This window comes from Podarcis bocagei (assembly GCF_964188305.1).
Source record: "Podarcis bocagei genome assembly, chromosome: 6".
NCBI classification, from domain to species: domain Eukaryota; kingdom Metazoa; phylum Chordata; class Lepidosauria; order Squamata; family Lacertidae; genus Podarcis; species Podarcis bocagei.
The window spans coordinates 96,341,428-96,362,111 of NC_138130.1; the positions used below are offsets into that span (position 1 = coordinate 96,341,428).

Consider the following 20,684-nt stretch of genomic DNA (forward strand, 5'->3'; position numbering starts at 1 on the left):
CCTGGGTTTTGCTGTGAAATCTTGGCACGTGTCCGAAGTCAAGAACGTTATTTTGTTATGTATCCTTCCTAAGCTTTCATTTTAAACATATGGATGTGAATGCAGGTTAAGAAAAGCAATCCAACGTTTGCAGGAACATCCTCTGGAACAGCAGTTTTCTCCTTAACAAACTTTCTTCCAACACCAAGAAAAAAAAAAGAAGAAAACACATCTCCATTTTCCACTGAAAAGTCAATTTAATTAAGCACAAGGCTTACACTGAAGCCTAAGTTCGATTCCATCTAAAACACGTTCGAAACCGAAATACTTTTATTATTATTGGATGGTGTGCATAAACATTACACTCCATAGATAGCAAAAATATCTTTTATTTATAATTTACATTTCCACAAATGAAAAAATCATACAATTTTCCTTACATATACAGTCTATTCCTGTTAAATTTTGTATGCTTTCTACAGAACTTCCACACAATAGACACCTGACACTGTGCAGGCAATAAGAAATTCAAATACAAAAATGTATTTATTAACCAAATAAGCAGCTGGGGCCCTGCCCCAAGTGAACACTTTATTCATATAAAAATTATTCGCCTTCTAGAGTCAGCTAGAACACAGCAGCTCTTCCCTGGAATAGAAAAAAATTAGTTTAAACTGACTCAACCTTTTCAGGCTCTGTTTTAATTTCGGCCAATGTGGGTGAGCTCCCCTCCATACAATCATCAGCAGGCGTATCCTCAGGCTCTTCTTTTACCTTGGGACTGTTACAGGAGTCCTGTACCTCTTGCTTAACAATATTCAACATAATATTTAGCGGGTTCTCTACAGGTGTCTTGCTAGGAGATGGCGTTGAATCAAATGACGAGGTCTGTAAGTAAAAATTAACACCATATACGTTAATTTGCACTACCAAAACATTTCAATGGTAACTTTTAAAACGTGATTTGAAAGTGGCAGGTGTAAAATGTTGCTTCCACAATAGGCATGCTTTTTGTGATGATACATCTAACTCAAGCAATAAGGCAAAGTTTTTAAAAAGCAACCTAAAGCCATCAAACCCAGATTCATTGTTATTGTTATTTTTAAGTAATATTATTTTGAAGAGCTGGTTTATTATTTGCCACACTTTGGAAATAATGATGCCTGTCTGAATATCTTCCTCTTTTCATGAATGAATGTGCTTTACAGCACATTTAAAACACAACATTCTATTATTTTCAATCTATAGACTAACCTAACCAAGACATTTAGCAGATCTGATACATAAACCGACAGAAAATAATGCACTTACATTTTGATAATCTTCGTAGCATGACGGATGGTATATCTGGAGAGAGAAGACAATCAATCTTAATATCTACATACTTTAAAAGGCATAGAAGAATACACTGCAAAGCAAATGCAACTTTCTTTTTCATACAATCACAAATTTCACTAAATTCACTGTACACAAAACTCTATAGTTCTTCTGCACAAACTGAAGTCTTTGGCCTCCATTTGCTAATACAGTGGTACCTCGAGTTATGAACAGTCCTGCTTACAAACGCTTCGGGTTATGAACTCCACAAACCTGGAAGCAGGTGTTCCAGGTTGCGAACTTTGCCCCAGGATACAAATGCAATCCGCTTCCGGGCCGCAAGAGGCCTATGAAGGGAATGCACGCCTAGAGTTAAGAACGGATTTCCGGAATGAATTAAGTTCGTAACCTGAGGTACCACTGTATTTTACTGTATTTGGCACAGCTTGCTTTAAAAGTGCAGTCATTTAACCATTTCTAGAGGGGCAGCTATGTTAGTTTGTTGCAGCAAAAGCAAGAGTGTGTCTTGGGCACATGAAAGACTAACAAATTTATTGTGGCATAAGCTTAGTGGACTAGTCCATTTAATCGGATGCACAAAAGCTTACGCTGTCATAAATTCATTAAGTCACAAAACGAAAGATTATTTAGCCAAAACCTGGTAGTCAAAGTCATTGTTTTTCCTCGGTGCTGCCACCAAATATATATTCAACATTACCTTCTCGTCTACTCGAATGGCATTTTTTAGGTGCCACTCCTCCTCTTCCTCATCCCAGTATTGCTCAAATTGCTCCTGGCAGATTTCACAGCTCTGAAATGTAGGAAAGCAGTTAAAAGAGCAGTATTTACATAAACAGCACACTTGTCCTTTTACTCTCAGTTCACCAGAGAAGTTATGACAAGTAAAAGGTAGGTACAGTATAATTGCAACAATTCTGGGTCCTGCTATTATCAATATATTAAGACTGCAAAATTCTGCTCTTTAAATGTACGAAGTGGTATCAACTCATAGTGGCCATGCTTTTGAAATTACTGCTACAACCAAATTCCTTAAGAGGAATAAATAGGAATGTTTTAAAAGGGATTCTCAAGAACTGGGGGTGGGGATCAGGAAGTTTGGGTGAATTCACATTTAGCTTATAGAGCTTTGCTGTCAACTCATCCTTCTTACCATAAACCTGCATCTACAAAGAAAGAGTTATCTTCCGCAGTAGATTTTTAAAAATAAAATACACTTGCACACTTCATATCTTTATCTAAGGCAGAATGTTGGAAATATAGTTAGGAACAAAAGTAAGGATTTCTACAGAGTCAAGCCAGTCTCAAGAAGCAAGTTTACCGAGGGCAGCTTACCTCATCTGCTCCAGCTGGGCCAGCAGGGACACTTTGAAACTCCTTCTCCTTAGCAGCTTCTTGTGTTTTCAACACAACCTCTTCATGCACCTTCTCAAAGAACTGGCTCTTTGCACGTTCCTCTAAATCAGCTATTTCTTCGAACTCTATCCAGTCCTAAAGAAAAAAATATTGACAAAGCCAATTTAAGATCCTACGAATTCTATCTTTTACTCTGCTCACTCAACTTTCCACAATACAGTTCTGCACAAATCTTTAATTATCCTCTCTGGTTCTGTTTCTTAGGATCCGGATCACAGCATATAGGGCACAGTCTTCCGAATCCTTACTCTTGTAAGAAAACAAAAAACCACTAATCCATCATCATTTTAAAAATCCTCAATCCATTAGAGCTTCTTCAGCAATACGCTAAACTTGAAGGGCGTGCACAATTCACCTAGTAACACATCGGTGACAAGCTTTTCATAAATCTCACATGCAGCACAGATGTCAGAATCCACCCACTCACGTTTGTTTAAGCCAAAGTCTACCAGTAGTACAACACCTGTGCACAATTAATTCAGGCATGCAAGGGAAGAATATTTATCTCTGTATGACTATTTCCTTAGTCACAGGAATCTCCGATTTTCATTTTTTGTTTTGTTTTAATATTTAATCCCTGCAAGTGCAAAGAGGTTCCTGAAAACTCATCTGCAAACACGAGACTTTAAGAAGCGGACACTGTGACATCTGACCACTAGAGGGCAAACTTGTGACGCTGCTCCCACACTAGCCAATATAGGGAGAAAAGTGTGTGAAGCCAAGCAGGAAGCTACAGAGGCAGAACACAGGCAGCCAACTACTATAAAACAGGAAGTAGGTGCCCTCAAGGATCTAAGAGGGGAAGGTTTATAAAAAGGATCGAAACTACAATTTGTGAGGGATCTGGTGACATTTCGAGGCAGAGGCACTGCCCAAATGGAACTCGGTGCCTCCAGAAAGCTGAGCTTTCAGAAGCAGAGAGGGAATTTAAGATGGTGTTTGAAGGCTCATGCTGTTTTAAGTGCATATAATCTTGGTAGTTTGTTTTACTGTTATGCACCTGAATCCTTTGGAACAGGGCAGGCAATTAATTTAATATTAATTCTGTACCCTGAGGTGAAACAGACTGAGCCGTCACTTACCGTTAAGCTATAGTACCATCTTCTGTGAGTGACTTTCCGGCTGACATCCTTTTCCGTGCGGTTCTGACGATAGTGCCAATCCAAATGGTCTGCATATACATCTGTCTGTGAAGTGGTGAACCTCATTCCACAAGAGTAACATTGAATGCCAGTATAGAGCCGGTTTATAATGCTATCATATCGCCTGAAAACAAGTCAGAAACTAGTTAGCAGCAGATTATGGCAATTAGTTTAGGGAGAAAAAGTCATGCAAGCTTCAAATAATTCTGTTAAGCAAATACAAGACGAAACACTTTTCAAGTTAGAAGATTGCTAAAATAATTTCTAATATAACAAGCACCAATCAGTAACTTGCATGCTAAGGAACAGGCTCTAGGGCAGGAGGACTAAGAACTCTGCCACCTAAGTTAAGAAAAAACTGGGAACACCTTTCCCATCCAAGAAATAGAGCTTTTGTTCATTTAGCTGGGGTTGGGAATTCATGAAAACAAGGCAGGCTATGCACATCCATGAATGAGAGAATAAATGTGTCAGGAAGAAGCCAGTCAGCACTTTCAGTATATGGAACTGCATTAGGAATCAAGACGCTGTCACACAACTTTAAAAAGGCCCACAATAAACCTTGAAACCTTTTTATCTAGATCAGAGACCTATAAATCCCAAGATACTATCAGTGGTTAATTCTGAATTCTTTAATAAATATGCTTGACATACCAAAGTGATATTTAATACTTATCACACACATAAATATAGCACACTCACTGTCCTTAAAACAGCAATTATTTGACTTTCACAGTTAAATTCAAGTTAGATCAACAGTTTGATCTAAAACTGCTAAATGGCTTACTTAAGTCAACATGACATGCCTAGGTACATTCTGTGTTACCCACCCGCCCCAACAAATATACTTACTGCTTTAGTTCTTCTATAACGAAGTTAGTTAGGTCTGGGACATCTTGATCCTCAGTCTGGTCTTGATCCTCCTCTTCCTCCTCTGGAGCTGGCTGGGCAGAAACTTCACTGACTTCTAAACAAATGAGGTACGTTGTCAGTACTGGGCCAAAGCGTGTGCTTTCAAAACTGCATTGTTGTCAAATTAAAGCAGGCAGGTCTAAAACACGACAGTACTTCTCTGTCCCTAGTGATTACTGTATTGTTAACAGGGGACGGGGAAGTGCAAAGTGCTCCACAGAAAACAACTATCAACTGACGTCAGGTGCCAAGCAGGGGGGCCGGGATAAAATAGTCTGGCAGGCCTAACCAGACCCGCAGGTCAGAGGTTCCCCATCCCTATATTATAGCAAGATTCAGAGTCTCCACCCCCATCACTCAGCCCGGACACTGAGATCCAGCTCCGATGGCCTTCTGGCAGTTCCCACACTGCAAGAAGTGAAGCTACAGGGAACCAGGCAGAGAGCCATCTCAATAGTGGTGCCCACCCTGTGGAATGCCTTCCCATCAGATGTTAAGGAGATGAGTAATTATATAAAATTTAGGAAACATCTGAAGGCAGGGAAGCTTTTCAAGGTTTAATGTTTTACTATGTATTTATATATGCTGGACGCTGCCCAGAGTGGCTGGGACAACCCAGTCAGATGTGTGGGGTACAAATAAATTATTATTTTTATTAGTAACACACGTGGCAAACTTCTTTCAATTCCTCCAACTTTGTATCTTGACTTTAAAAAGCAAAACACAAAAGCTATTCCCAATTATATGCCTTTAAAACAGGATACACTGGATCTATTTCTCAATCTAGACAGTTCTGAGTAGCAAAGGAGGAGGTCAATACTGATTTTGAACAGCAGCTGCTATTAAACCCATTAACTGTTGCAAGATGCTTAGACAAAACATATGTAGTATCATACACACCAGCTTCTGTCATAACAGCCTTTAACATTTTAACTATTCCTCACAGAACAAAAAGGTAAAAGTTATACTTACGAGCTGAAGTTGAATCAGTCTGTAAAACTTTGAGAATCCCTGTAGAAAGTAGTTTTGAGAATAATTCATTTACATCAAGTTGTCCAAGATGATTATCAGGATAGGAAAGCGGAGCGTTCCCTAAAAATGGGGCAAAAAATGACACTACTTTCAAATAGCTCTAAGACTTAAACAGGATCATATGGTTCACAGTCCAAAACATTTTACGTTCCCTTTCCTTATCTTTTATTTCAGGATATAGCTCATGAGATACAGTAGATAACATTCCCTAACCAAGTGGCAACTGTTCTGCACCTGGTTCCCCCTCCTCAACTCCAACCATTATTTTGACATGGCTCCAGTTGAGTAACTTTGGGGTTATAGTAAATAGGGAAGTAGCCCTGGCAAATCTGAGGTTTGTTCAGGATTGATGCAAAATCTCCTTTATTTGGCTCTCCAGATATTGGTGGACTATAGCATTCATTAGCCCCGGCAAGCATGGCCAATGGCCAGGAATGATGAGAGCTGTAGCTCAGGAACATCTGGAATGTCAAAGGTTCTCCACAGCTGCCTCGTTGGCAGCTGATAAACATTTTAGTAAAAGGACAAAAAACAACAACTCACCCATTAAATACTGACCTGGTTGATTTTGGACAAAGCTTCCAGGATTTTGTGCATGAGCTGCTAAGAGAGGCTGCCCTGGATTGTAAGGTACAGGTTGAGTAGATGCTACCGACATAACAGGAACCTGCCAAGAGGCAAATGCTGTTTTAGTCAGAATATTCAGCTATTTCACTGTTAAATTCCAAATCAATGAATGGTGTTTGGTTTTGCATTTAGTTAGAACACAGCACGACTCTATTTTACAGAAGTAAAATATCAATGAAGTGAACAGTATAAAAATAAAACTTTAAGCATTAATACTAAAAACCAGATTAAATCAACCCACTTTCTGGGACAAAGTGCTCCATCTATATTAATATTACGTATTTCTTTCAAAACTGCTCATTTTATCTTTATTTGGTAAATTTTAGTACATCTACTTATTTTTAAAGTTTGATTTGATCTGTATTTTTAATTAAAACTTTGTACTATTTTATGTAAACCATTTAACAGGTTTTTCTATTAAGTGGTATATTCTATTACATACATATATTGTATATGCTATTATATACATATTGTTAAATATGTTAGCAAAATATTGGCTTTCGTTGTGCTTCCAAGAAGTACCTCAAATTCCAAGAGCTATACAAGCACGCTGGTGCTTAAGAGTGTTGGACTAGGGCATGGGAGACCATGAGTCAAATTCCCAGTCTGCTATGAAGATCACTGGGTGACTTAAGTTAAGCTGAGCCTAAGTGTCAGGCAAGAGTTGCTTGTGAGGATAAAATGGCAAGGGGGATTATGCCACCCATAGCTCCTTAGAGGAAACGCAAGATATACATGTAATAATAACTAATTTGACTATCATTATTTGATTTCCCCCCTTACACACACTCTCTCTCTCTCTCTCTCAATAACTTCGGCCAAAAACAACAAAAACTCAACCCCCCCCCCCGCAAAAAAACCCCCAACTTTTGAGTCCACATTATCACCTTCTAAAATATGGCAACCCTAACTTAGCCCTACCTGCCATGAACAAATATCTATATCTACACACACATATACATGAAACACTCTCCTGTTACTGAACATGCAGAAAAGAACAAGCATATTATATATGAACAAGTATATGATCAATTTAAGTCTTGAAAGCCCCTTACCTGCTGAGGCTGCTGAACATTTCCCGTCATACCACTGAAATTTCCATACTGAAGATTCTTGTCATCATAGTAAGGTCCCGGTGCCCTGTTAATAGTGTTAGGAAAGTTCTGTGCTCCAGAACCAGGTGGCCCATTGAAGTTTGGTCCTTGCGGGTTATCAAATATTTGCTCAGTTCTCTGGAATTGCATTCCTTGTGATGGCGCATTATAGGGTGGCTGATTGGGAGGTTCATTGTAAGGGCCAGTTTGTCCATAAGGTGGTGTTTCGAGTCTTGAGGCAGGATGATTAGCTACATTTTCCATCCTTTGACCTTGATGACCAAGAGGAATATCAAATCGCGTTGCCTGCTGGTGTTTAGGATCTTCAAACCGTTGAGGTATTGGTGCATCAAATCTTGGGGGTATCTGCTGACCCGGAGGACCATCAAACCGAGGTTGTGTCTGCTGAGCAGGGCCCATTTCAAACCTTGGACCAGGTTGCACATGCAATCCATCCAGTCTTTGCATAAGTGATGGCTGACCAGGTTGACCATCAAATCTTGAATGACAGCCATCAAACCTTGGCCCTGTTTGGTTAATAGGTCCTTCAAACCTAAGTCCACCTCCAGCCTGGCCTGAAGGCCCCTCAAACCTGGGACCAATCCCAGACTGACCATGAGGCCCCTCAAATCTGGGACCAACACCTGGTTGACCATGTGGCCCTAAAGGCTGCCCATGTGGCCCCATAGGCTGTCCATGAGGACCTTCAAATCTTGCTGGCTGCCCATGTGGCCCCATAGGCTGTCCATGTGGACCTTCAAAGCGCAAATTGCCTCCTGGCTGGCCGAGAGGTCCCATTGGCTGCATATGAGGTCCTTCAAATCGCATGCCAGCCGCTGGCTGACCATGAGGCCCCATAGGTTGGCCATGGGGGCCTTCAAACCTCATTCCACCTCCTGGGGGACCATGAGGCCCCACAGGACGGTCATGAGGCCCTTCAAACCTTATCCCACTTGAAGGTTGGCCATGTGGACCTTCAAACCTCATTCCACCAGAAGGCTGGCCATCAAACCTCATAGTACCTGAAGGCTGATCGTGTGGTCCCTCGAACCTGATCCCAGATGACTGACCATGTGGTCCCTCAAACCTAATCCCAGCAGATGGCTGACCATGAGGTCCTTCAAACCTTATCCCACCTGAGGGCTGACCATGGTTCCCTTCAAATCTTATACCACTCATCGACTGGCCTGCGGGCCCCTCAAATCTCAATGCTCCCCCTGGCTGTCCCATAGGATTCTCAAACCGTATAGCAGTCCCTGCACCAACTTGCCCTGAGGGCCCTTCAAACCTCAAGGGACCACCACCCATCTGTGCTGGTCCATCGAACAGAGAACTTTTTCCTCCAGATTGTCCTGGGGGCCCATCAAACTGAGATGCTGGCTGGCCTAGGGACCCCTCAAACCTTAAATTAGTCTGTGGTTGTGGTCCTTCAATTCTAGAACTTGCATTAGCCAGCCCTTCAAAGTGAGTTCCTTGTCCATCTCCACCTGCCCTTGTTCCAGGATGTCTAGGGGAGCCCTCAAAATGAGATCTTTCCTCCATCAGTGAACTAAATCTTTGCTTTCCATCCGAAACCCCAAATCGTGATCCTGTATTCTCAGTAAATTGTTTCTCTGGTTCTTCGTATCTTGCTCTCTTATAATGTTCATTGAACGGAGACCTCCGCTCATCTCGAATACCTTTAAAACAAAACAAAACAGCACTGTTACTGCCTGAAGGCAGTAATATAGTATAGAAAGCGTAGTATACAAAGCAAATCTACAGCACTGTGAGAAGTATTTCCCCAAAATTATCAAACCTGAAAACTCCAGTATATTTTTGCTGCACTTCTACTGATAACCAAGAAAATATTTACAGTCTCTTGATTTTCCCTAACTATAATACAGATAATGGAGGTATTTTCCCTGAAGCTCCTTGTACCTTTGGAGGAGTTGGACTCATCGTGTCTTCTCCGGCTGTCATGAGGTGAATTTTCAGAATATGGTCTGTTACTACCAACAGGGGAATGCCGCCTTGATCTTTCACTGAATTGACTCCCCGATTTGCTTTTGGTTTGTTCACAATCCATTCCAGAATGAAATGTCTCATTCAAGTGTCTTTCGAGTAAAATATCTTCAGGATCCATCATGTTGAGTCTCTGAAATGAATGCTGAACTTGCGTTCTTTTTAGCTTAGCTTTATGCTCATGATATATTAAATCCGCATCAGACAACAGGGGCTTCTTTTTCGAAATTCCCTTTTCACCTGTGGCACTATCCCACACATTGCACCTGTGTTTTCCTTCCTGGTACTGGATAATTTGGCGAATCTGATGGCACAGAACAAGAAACTCATCTTGCGTTATTTCTCCAGATGACAGTTGTTCATTAGCCTGTGCAAGAGAAAAATGTTAAAGTGTTAAATTTGGAAGGCTGTTAGGAAAGAATATGTGAATCTATAAAAAGTTAATACATGTTACCTTCTTAAGTAACTCTCTCTTGTTCGCCAAGTCCAGTTCTTTCGGAATCTGCAAATTCGCATCCACACTTAATCTATGTTGCTGCTTTGGTGTGCGAGGTGATGTAACTCCTTTACTACTGGTGGCCCAGGTGTCCCTGTGCCTCTGATGAGGCGATTTAGAAAGTCCTTGGTGTTCTTCAGTCGGCTGGGGGCTGAAATCCACAGAAGCAAGAATGTTAACTTGACAAAATCTCCCAACATAGTGTGATAAAAACAACTATTTCACTTTTGCTTTAGCATCATACCAACACGGTTATTCTTTGGCAGTAACTTCAGATCTATACCTACGATGGCAAATTAAATTTGCCTCATAAATGCCAACTTACTTTTTATTTTCTTGCCAACCAGATTTCCACCTTTTATTTGACTTGGAACTTGACCAGTTCTCCACATTCTCCTTAGGTTCCGAGTTTGCTTTTGAAGAATGCAAGTTCATTCCTTCCTGCGGTCGGTCTTCATGAGTTTTCTTCGGCCTCCTTGAATCTCTCACTTCCTGCTTCCTTTTGTTCGAGCTCCTTTCTTCCCGTATTCCCTGCCCAAAGTCCTCTGCGTGGGATTGCTTTGGTCCCGACACACGAGACTTTGCAGTTTTAGGTCCAGGAGAGAGACTTCTGAGCCGTCTTTTGGGGGACCTCCTGTCTCTTCGTTTTGGAGAATGGGAAGATGGCGACCGAGATCTAGGGGAACGTGACCTTTTCCTGGTACCCGACCTTCCTAGCTTTCCAACCTGTTTCTCTGACTCTTCAATATTGGGATCTTGCTTTTGGACAATGCCATTAATTATTTTGGTTCTACCACTGACTGGTCTATGCTCTTCTTTGTCTTTTCTCTCCATGCATCTCCTCTTTTCTTTCAGATCATCATCTTTACCATCTGGCTTCTCTAGAAGATGTTTTTTCAATCTTGGATCCCTCTTGCTTATTTCAGATACCCTGGTGTTCTCACTTTCTTGGTTTCTAGTATCTTTAGCATGAAGCAGCTTGTTCTGCAAGGGAGATGGAGACTTCAATTTTGAATCAAATTGATCAAACTCTTTCTTTTGAGATTTCTCATTCTGTTTTTGTCTCTCTTGCTTTGATGTACTTTGTTTTTCAGCCTGTAGTGTTTTGCTGACCTTTGGATCAGCCTGATTGACTGGACTAACTGTAAAATCTTTCCTATGACTTTGATCTTTAGAATGGGAAGAATGTTGACTTGTTCTATTAAGACGAGGATCTCTGTTGGCCGTTTTGACATCATGGAGTGGAGAGAGACGGCTTTTTTCAGGTGGCAGACAAACTTGATGAGGAGCTTTAACTGGCATGTGAGATGGTTGTGGAACATGTGGCTTCACAGATGCTTGACTCAAGCTGGATCCACTTTGCTGACCACTAAGAGAAACCGCCTGAAACAAAAGGTAATAAAAAGAAGCAAGTATTTACAACACTAGCACTTAAAAGACCTTAAGTGTTTCTCTTACCTACTGTACAGCATAAAAATTCAAGGAAAGTATGGACTAATTCTTGAGTTCTAATTATTTATAAGAATGCACCTACATATTAGAAAAGAGAACTTGCAATAAAAGGCATATAAGTTACTAGCTTTTTGGATAAGCCTCTCTATTTTAGAATTTTCTTGGAATACTCATGATGTCTGTGAATGTGTCAAAGAATATACTAATCATTTCCTATCTCAGATTGTAAGGGAGTTTTAGGTTCCTTCACTGAAGGTCAATAATTACAAGGTATGTCAATAAACGTTTATTGCCTTATAAGATGATGGAAAATTATGCAGTATTTCCAATATACGTATTTTTAAACCATTTTAGTTTTTTGATAAATTATACTTAAAGGGCATAAACGGTATTTCTGTAGCCGACATAAACATAGTATAGAAACCTCTTGACGACATTAGAACATGCTCTGCAATCCTGTCTTCAAAACAGGGATGGCAGGGAACATGTGGCCCTCCAGATATTGAGACTACAACTCCTACCATTCCTGAGCATTGGCCATGCTGGCTGATGAGACTTGGAGTCCAACATCTGGAGGGCTGCAGGTTTACACCGCAAGCAAACCATGAAAGATTAACACATCACAAAATTGATCACACCACACACAAATTGATTCCGGAAGAAAACCCTTTGTGGTTACTTGTGAGCTAGTCTATACGTGACACTTGCTACGGTAATAAATACCTGTGGGGTATCAAACCTCTCCCTTGGTCATGTATTTGATGTCAATGCTTTTCACTTGCATGGAAGAAAACTCACAATGTGATGGTCCCAATCTCAAGCCCTGGGTTCTACTAAACAACAGCCAGGGGTGTGGAATTTGCTATACACGGAAGTGCGATTCACGGACCAAGTGTAACATATAGGTTTTACCATGACACTAGAGGTAGTAAACATTGCGCCCTCAAAGTTGAATGGCCATCTGTCATGGATGCTTTAACTGAGATTCCTGAATCAAAGGGGGTTGGACTAGATGACCCTTGGGTAACTTCCAACCCTTATGATTCTATGAAGGTGTTGCTACACTACAACTCTCAGCCTCCCTTGCCATTGGCTATGCTGGCTGGGACTGATGTGAATTTTGTGGAGGGCGCTAAACCATGTGTCCAAATTAATGATAACCTCAAAACATGGTAGAAAAACCTATTCCTATTTTTATTAACTTGTTGAGTGTATGAAAGCAAGGTTACAATCTGTATTGCGGCTTGCCCCACAGATCAATCAAATGAAGAAATTGAATAGTCTTACAAAGGCTCCACCAAATAAAGACAACGGAAATGGGCTAGTGACAAACACTGGTCATGTTTTGCTTTGCTTGCCGACATGCTACAGCAGTCATTTCTATCCTACTCACCAGCTGTGCTTTAGTCTGCTCTAGTTCCAGTTCTAATTTTTTCTGTTGAAGTTCTAACAACTGTTTTTGTTTTGCTAGTAGCTGTTGTCTTATTAGCTGCTCTTGAGTCAAATTCTTTTGTATTTCAGGAACAACTGGAGTAGAGGACACAGCAGAACAGGACACAGGAGGAGGACAGACTGCAGGGCTAGGTGCAGGTGGTTCCTCAGGCTACCAAGAAAATGGTAAAGAACACGGTTCTTATTTGTGGGGCAAAGCAACCAGCAGTTAACTCAAAGCTAAAAATGTTCCATTATTTTAAAATTCTTCATTATTGTACATTTAAACTAGAACGCATAAGCAATGTCAGACTTTTAACATAGTTTAATGCTTTCACCTCATTTATGTTTTGAAAGTACAATCCCTACCATAACTACCAGTCCTTGTCACCTCAAAGCATGCGAAATTCAGAGGCCTGAACACAAACTCATATAAACATAGTTTAAAGCAGCATTTAGTTGTCGAAACTTACCGATTTATTTAAAAACTTAGGATTCACATGGATGCTAGAAGTATTCACATTAGGGGGTAGCGGTTTAATTGGCCAAGCAGGGTCTACTGAATTCACCCGGACATCAAGGGCATAGAGTTTCTTCAAAGGGAAAATTTCATCCCACGTGGAACGCAATTTAAATAAACTTTTCCTAGTATTTTCATCCACCTAAGAAGAACAGAACAATTCTATGGCTTGTTACATTAATAAAACATTTGTTATGCTTCTTTCTACAACTCAAGACCAGATACTGTGTTCTAAAGCTGTACTCCTGCTCATTTGTGTGTACTGAAGTGCCACTGAAATTAGCAGAAATCAGGTGCACACAGCTGAACGATGGACTGTGGGCCTCCATGTAACAGGATGGATCAAGAGATAAGCACACATAACAGAACTAACAGCAGCCGATTTCCCTAAAATGCTATGGGGTTAGGGAATCACACTGAATGAGGTGGGCTGCACCATATTTCTTCAATCCCCTGTGCACAACCTATGCCATTCAGCAGGGTTCCTTGACCCTCATTGGAGCATTTTCTCGACATAGAAGTCAGCTTCTGCCAGCACCGTGATGTACTTGCCCCCAGGTCCAACATATTGTGATTTGCACAATACCATATACATTTGAAAACAGTAAACTCTCCACATGTGTTATAGACACAGCCATGGTATCTTTTTATTTTTACATTTTATATTATCCCAACTCAACCATCAAGGCAGTTCACAGTACAAGTTCAATATCACAATATCCAGATATTCATTTCCCAAGCTATTCCCAAGATATTTTCATTTCCCAATGTTTTCATACTGCATCTACTATTCCTGGTAAAGATATAAACCGAATACAGGCAATTCAGTGACTACTGCATTGATACTACAATCTTATGCACTTACTCCCAAGCAAATCCTGAAGCTGAGATATACTGAGCAAAAACGCCTAAGATTAGGCTGTTAAATGGCTCAATCTTGTCTCAAAATATATTAATTCTTCTCCAGCTAAAGCTCCATACTACCAGTCAGAAAGTATGTATGGCTTAAACAGGCTCACAAGGGTTTGTCTCAATTTTTATTAATATCATTAAGAGATTTAAGATTAAGCAAAACTTGATAAAGGGAAGCAAGCACTAATCCAATTGTTTTGAGCAATTCCAACCCTTTATTAAACAGCACTGGGGAACACTTAATTAATTCAAGTGGCATATTCTTATTTCCTTTAATGATTTATGTAAAACTGTTCACATAAAAAATTATAAATATGCATTCTGTGTTTTTTTAAAAAAACACCCCAATCCTCTGGCCAACCCAGTTTGAGAAATCCCAGCCACAAGCAATTGCTCAGAAATTAAACATAAAAAGACTGCAGAAGTGAAAAGGCTGGGAGTCAGATAATGAAAGGTGCTCATTATCAAAATATAAACTTTCAGAATTCTTGGCAGGCAGGTTCCATTTAAGTATCTAATGTTTGCATACACTACTATAAATGAATGAAAACACAACTTATTGTATAATCAAAACGAGAAGTGTTAAGAGTGTATGCAAACACACACAAGGTCACTGATTTCTCTGCAAGGCTAAAGTATCTTATGCATGAAAAGTTCAGCATTATAATAAATGGCAAAGCTAAAGATCAAACAGTTTTCTAATACAGGCCTTCTCACTCTGGATATGCTCTACACATTTCCAACTATGTACTGCTACACTTTTTAAAAACTTTGTTTTCTGAATATAACTGGAGTGTGAATAGTCTAAATATGAAAGGTCCTACTGCATTCTTTGCACTTAGTACCCAAGAAAACCCAAGACTGAGTGTCAAGTTATTTATTTATACAGCAACAAATTTGAAAATGATTATAAAAGCACATATATATGTATATATACCTTTTCAAACACATTAACAAATGTTGCAACTAGGTTTTTAGTAAACGCAGCAAGATATTCTCTCCCAACATTCTTGACAATGGAGTCCATAAGGTACATAACAGGAAGTTTCTCATTAGAAGGAGCCTGGAGTAATAAGAAGAAAACTTGAGACTTTTAGTTATAACAAAAACATGTTGATTTCTCTTTTAATTTAGAAGTTACCATTCCCCAACCCACCATATCTTTATTTTGGAACAATTATTATGTAAAAGGTTGTTTTCGTAAGCTAACAAGCTCAACACCCCCCCCCCAAGAGTTTAGCTCTATTTGGTAGAGTGTTTTTCTTTAAGAGAAGGGGATATTCAATCTCTGCAATGGCAGGAAGAACTGGCCCATGTTATGGTTAGGGGTATCCAAACCAACCATACTATAGTCTATTTAAACACACACTAGCTTCTGCTGGGATCTCTAGAAGGAAGGACATGGAATAACCTAAAAGATTTGCAAGTCCCATAAAGAGGGGGGGATTCCAAGCGCATGGACCAATGGTGAATATCGATGTCTGAGTGAGCCATATTTGGAATAGTTACTTTGCTGCAATCCAGAAAAAATGCTATGTCACCAAGTCTGACCAGTTGAAGCAATTCGACTCAGATGCTCTCAAAGCTATATTCAAACCATCCAACCCGAGCCAAAAAAAGAAGAGTATAAATCCATAATGAAGCTATGGTGGTGAATAGTCGGGATTATAACTGGAACCAAAGACTGGCACGGAAGGCAGTCTTCAAGTCTGGACACTCTTCAATGCCCGAGGAGCCAAGTTGGATTTTTTCGCCATACATAAGACGGGCCCCAAGTCCGTGCAGCGCAAACTGTGTGCCGTTGTGGCTGCATGTCCAAAGAAAATGGAAGCCTTCTCAAGTTCTGTTCAAAATGAATGTTAATGTCTCATCCATATCAGGAAATGGCAGCAAGCTTCCAGAAAGCATCAACGTGTATTTATAAAGACTTGTTGGGAAGGATAATTGCTTATTAACTGTCTTCCGTTTCAACAGGGGTGACTTAATTCCCATTTACCACCCACCAACTCTTAAGAAAAAAAGCTAGTATTTCTGTGCAGTTTAACATCTGGCAACACAGGGTCTGCAATAACTGTAAAAATTCCATTGTCCAAATGATGTTGTCCTTGACTGTCCTTAAAACTAGCATTTTCCCCACTAAATTGTGAAGAAATTTGCAGAAAACTCTGGCAACTTATTTTTTAAATTGTGAGAAAACCTGAACCACCCTTGATTTATCTGCACCCTTAAAATGTGTGGCTTTGAGTTTTTTATGCACAAAGATATGCAAACCATTTCATCTGAAATTTGCTTCAAGGGAGAATTATACCAGTAAGTCTTCAACCAGGTGGGGCCTCTACCAAATTGAATAGTGACAAAATAATAATGGAGGGAAGTATGCCTTCATATGAAACACAAGACCACCAGACAAGGCATACAGGGCATGTAAGGATTAACTCCCCAACAGCTTGGAAATGAAAACTGGGCTATGAACATAGAGATCTGATTTTACGCGCTACAATAGGGCTTGGAAAAGCACATGGGACACCTGTATCCTTTTTTAAACCCTGTATGTGTTATCCTCAACTTCCAAGGACAGCTGGCAAGGAAACACAGCTGACTTTAAAGTTCTTATTCCCAAAAGTTATGTTCTATTTTCCATCTTTAAATATGAACAGCAAAACTGCTGCATCTGTATAATATGTCATCATATGCTCACACGTGGTGTGAAAACAACATGTGAATCTATAGTGAAATAAGGCAGCAAGCCTGTAACAGGATCTGGTTTTAGGAATTAGGAAGCAACCCCCACCTTTTAACGAATTGAATGCCACTTTTGCGAACCATACTTCAGTTACCCATTAGTCTCTAAAAGAAAGCGCAGTGGGATGTTGGAGGTCCACCCCTCAAGTAGAGACAAACCCAAGTTAGAGATTATCCAGCAGTTGCAGAAGGCAGGAAGGCAACACAAACCACTAAGAAACTGAAGGTAAATTAACCTCAAGCCTATCTGCAGTGAAACCATGCCCAGAGTTTGCAACAGAATGCTTGCTGCACTCCTTCAAACGTCATAAATGAGTGTTGATAATGTGTGGGTCTGTGTATTTTTGATGGACTTCACCAAAGGTTGAGCCTTCCTCATAACTCCATTGTACCCAGGCCATAGAATAATTTAACACTTGGAAACAGATTCTGCACTACACCCGGTAAATAAAAAGACAAATACATATTTCATACATTTTATTTACATTTTAGGAATACCAGTCACACATTTCAAAGTCATTTATTTAAAAATGTAATAAAAACCACTCTGGTTTACACTAAATAGAAACTGTCCCCAGACAACACTTTCCTTCAAAAGTGGTTTTCAGAGAACTCAAATCTCTTGTTTCATCCTGGCCACTAATGACAGCTAGGCAAATCTAATTAGAAGCACAGGTTGTAGATATCTTTAAATACACTTAAGGGGTATGTAACCACCCTCACCCCACTCTAAGATAACAGTACTGGAATTGATAGTGCATTACGTAGTTCCAGAAACCGAAAACATTAAGAATAAGTATGGGAAAGTGTCTGGAGAATATGTTGTAGTTAACCAACCTACATTTTAAACAGCCTTCCCTATTAGACCTTTAAATTTTACTTTACTTTTAAATCATCTTAAACCCCTGATTGAATTAGCAATTAAAAAGCCCAGTAACCTAGAAGAAGCCAAGGGAGGTGGGAGGGAGAGGAAGATGAGCAAGAACTGAGATTATTAACTGGAATAGGGATGTGTTACTCTATTGCTATTTAAAATAAGGTTTGAAAGCCCCCCCCCCCAGGGAAAAGGTGTTATAAAACCTAAACCACATATAGCCAGCTGACTTCTATCAGAAAATGACTGGATTGGGAGTCTACTCTTTCTTTTTGTATCATATGCCTCACCAGCGCCATGTTGGGATTGTACAGGCAGCTGCGGTTCCTTCAGACAGGGTGGAACGCTTGTTTCCCTGCCTTAATGAATGGGCTGCTCTAACAAGGAGTGGATCATACACACAGGCACATGCATCCTTCTAATTTGGTATACCTCTATTACTCAGAGCAATTCAGGAGTACCCCAACATCTTCTATTTCACAGAATAAAATAAAGGGGGCTTATGTGATATAAAGGAATCCTTGATTGTAAAGCTTTATCTCATTTAGCCTGATTACTGTTAAACGATTAAGAAAAATGACAAAATATTATGGTACAGCTAACTTGAACTAAGGTTGAAACATGTTACTTGTGGAGGCACAAACTGCAGGGCAAAGCACGGCTATTGCTGCACAGTCACTGCCAGGCCGCCATGTTGTATGCCTCGTTTATTCATGCTTGTGAAACCCAACAAACATTTCCTGAATTGCTTGAGGAGGTGGATAGGGAAGGGAATCAGGCCTTACATTCAAATTTGCTGTGCTCTTCCAGATTTCCTTGCACCCTCTGCTACTGCCAATAAACAGCTGGCACTCCCCCCAACACACACCTGACTTTCCTCTACCAGACTCTTTCATTTCCCCATATTCTGAAGAAGGCTGTACCTGATGCTTCACTGTCTTTTCACATCCCTATCCCATTTATCAATATTCCTCTTTATGTTCAGCTAACATATTTCCTTCTGTTTCAATCAAGCTCCACCTAGATCTTTTCCTACCTCTCTAATGCTGCCTTCCTCAAAACCTATGCCCTATCTTTATTCCCAAAGCTGGGAGGGATTCCCCTTGCCACAATTTCAAAATGCCCAGACCGTCCACTATCTGTTCCTAATCCCAAAGCCACCTTCTTGCTACCCCCAAGTACTTCCTTGCAGCTCCCCCAATCCGACAAGATCCAGAGCTCTCCCCACCATAACCCATCCCCCAAGAGCTACGGCTGACACGTTCACCTGCTTTTAGCCTATACTAGCGTGGGTTTTCCCCTCCCCACTCCGACTTTCTAGCAAGCAGCTTTTTTATTTGTAAAAAATTTCGAGCGGATTTTTTTATTTACCGCAGCCTCTTTTCGAGGGAGGTACTTGGGCTAAAGTAAACACCACGGGATCGTCATATGCTTTTAAAATGCGCGTGAGTAAATAAACTCACCCTCCCGCAAAAAAAACAAAAAAAAACCCTCCTCTGACCTTTCCTTCTCGAAGTATAATAAATAATAATATTAAGGTTGGCTGTACCCCCCCCAACCGCCAAAGGCCGTTGCCTTCCTTCCCCTCCCGCAACATACCCAACCACCCCTTCCCCCACTGCTTTTCCTTCCTAGGCCTGATCCCTAGTATGCCTTCCCCTTCACATTCTCGCCACTAACCCCAGGGGAAAAAATCCCTGAACTCTTTCCTCTCATACACACGACACACACACACACACGAGGACTAGAAAAATAATATGGCGGTGTGTTTGTTTGCGGGGTGGGGGGGGGGGTTGGTTTTTTTGCTGAGATCTGGCCCTAGAGCTATGGCAGGAGCCTGGGCGGGTAGGTTAAGTAGCTAGGTAGGTAGAGGGGGTGGGGGGTAGGTAGAGAGAGCGTATTCGGCGTAGAGTGTATAAAAACCTTGGCGACTTGCGCCTCGATCAGCGAGACGATGTCCTTGGCGTGTTGCACGTTCTCCTCGGCCAGGATGGTCAGCATGTTGATGTGCGGCTTGCTGTTGAAGGTCAGGTCCTCGAGCGAAGACTGGTAGTCGCGGCAGGCGTCTTCCCCGCTGCTGCCGCCGCCGCCGCCCACGGGCCCCTCCGAGGCCGCGCTGGAGCTGCTGCTGGAGCTGCTGCTACTGGAGCCGCCGCCGCCCGACATTATTCTCTCGTCCCCCACACGCCAGAGGCCGCGCGGGGGGAACGGCCGAGCCCCTCCGGAGAAGAGAAAAAGGAAGGGGGGAACACAGGCCGACCCCCTCACTCTCTCTTTGCTTTTTCTCCCCCCCTCACACACACACTAAGCGCCTCTCTCCCGCCCCTGCGGCTGTCGATGTCGCCGGTGCCCGCTGCTACTCCCTTGCCGGCCTCTTCTGGCTCATCCTCCGCGCCGCCGCGTCCTCGTCAAGCAGGAAGCTTCGCAGGCCGCCGCCGTTTTCCTCCGCCAAACCGCTTTCCTCCGTCTATTTTCCTCTCAGCCCACCCGCTTCGCCTCACAAACGCACGCACAAAATGGCGGCGGCTCCCGCGGCTCGCGAACGCCTTCTTCCTCCGGCTCCAACCGTTGCGTCATGCGAAAAACTGCGCCGGAGGGGGGCGGGGGCGGGCAAAAGCGCCGGGGAAGCGCCTTTTGTTCGCTGGCCGAGCCGCCATTGGCCGCCGCTGGCTCCCGAGCCTGATCCTGATTGGAGCAGGAGGGACTCTCTCTTCTG

General features: G+C 41.5%; 1 protein-coding gene across 2 annotated transcripts; it reads right to left on the reverse strand.

Annotated features, from left to right (window-relative positions):
- Positions 1-350: 350 nt before the first annotated feature.
- PCF11 (PCF11 cleavage and polyadenylation factor subunit) lies at positions 351-20,574 on the reverse strand. 2 transcript variants are annotated; one of them, XM_081199393.1, is made up of 16 exons: positions 19,892-20,574; positions 15,290-15,415; positions 13,394-13,582; positions 12,883-13,092; positions 10,363-11,420; positions 9,996-10,188; positions 9,458-9,908; positions 7,499-9,216; positions 6,375-6,483; positions 5,757-5,876; positions 4,725-4,839; positions 3,813-3,996; positions 2,650-2,805; positions 2,015-2,107; positions 1,291-1,326; positions 351-867 (listed from the first exon to the last, which is right to left on the reverse strand). In XM_081199393.1, exons 1-16 carry the CDS (start codon positions 20,132-20,134, stop codon positions 649-651), a joined length of 5,220 nt encoding a protein of 1,739 aa, XP_081055519.1. In that variant the 5' UTR covers positions 20,135-20,574; the 3' UTR covers positions 351-648. The 2 variants fall into 2 exon arrangements, with proteins under 2 accessions (XP_081055519.1, XP_081055518.1); XM_081199392.1 differs by having other exon boundaries at positions 6,360-6,483.
- Positions 20,575-20,684: the final 110 nt, after the last annotated feature.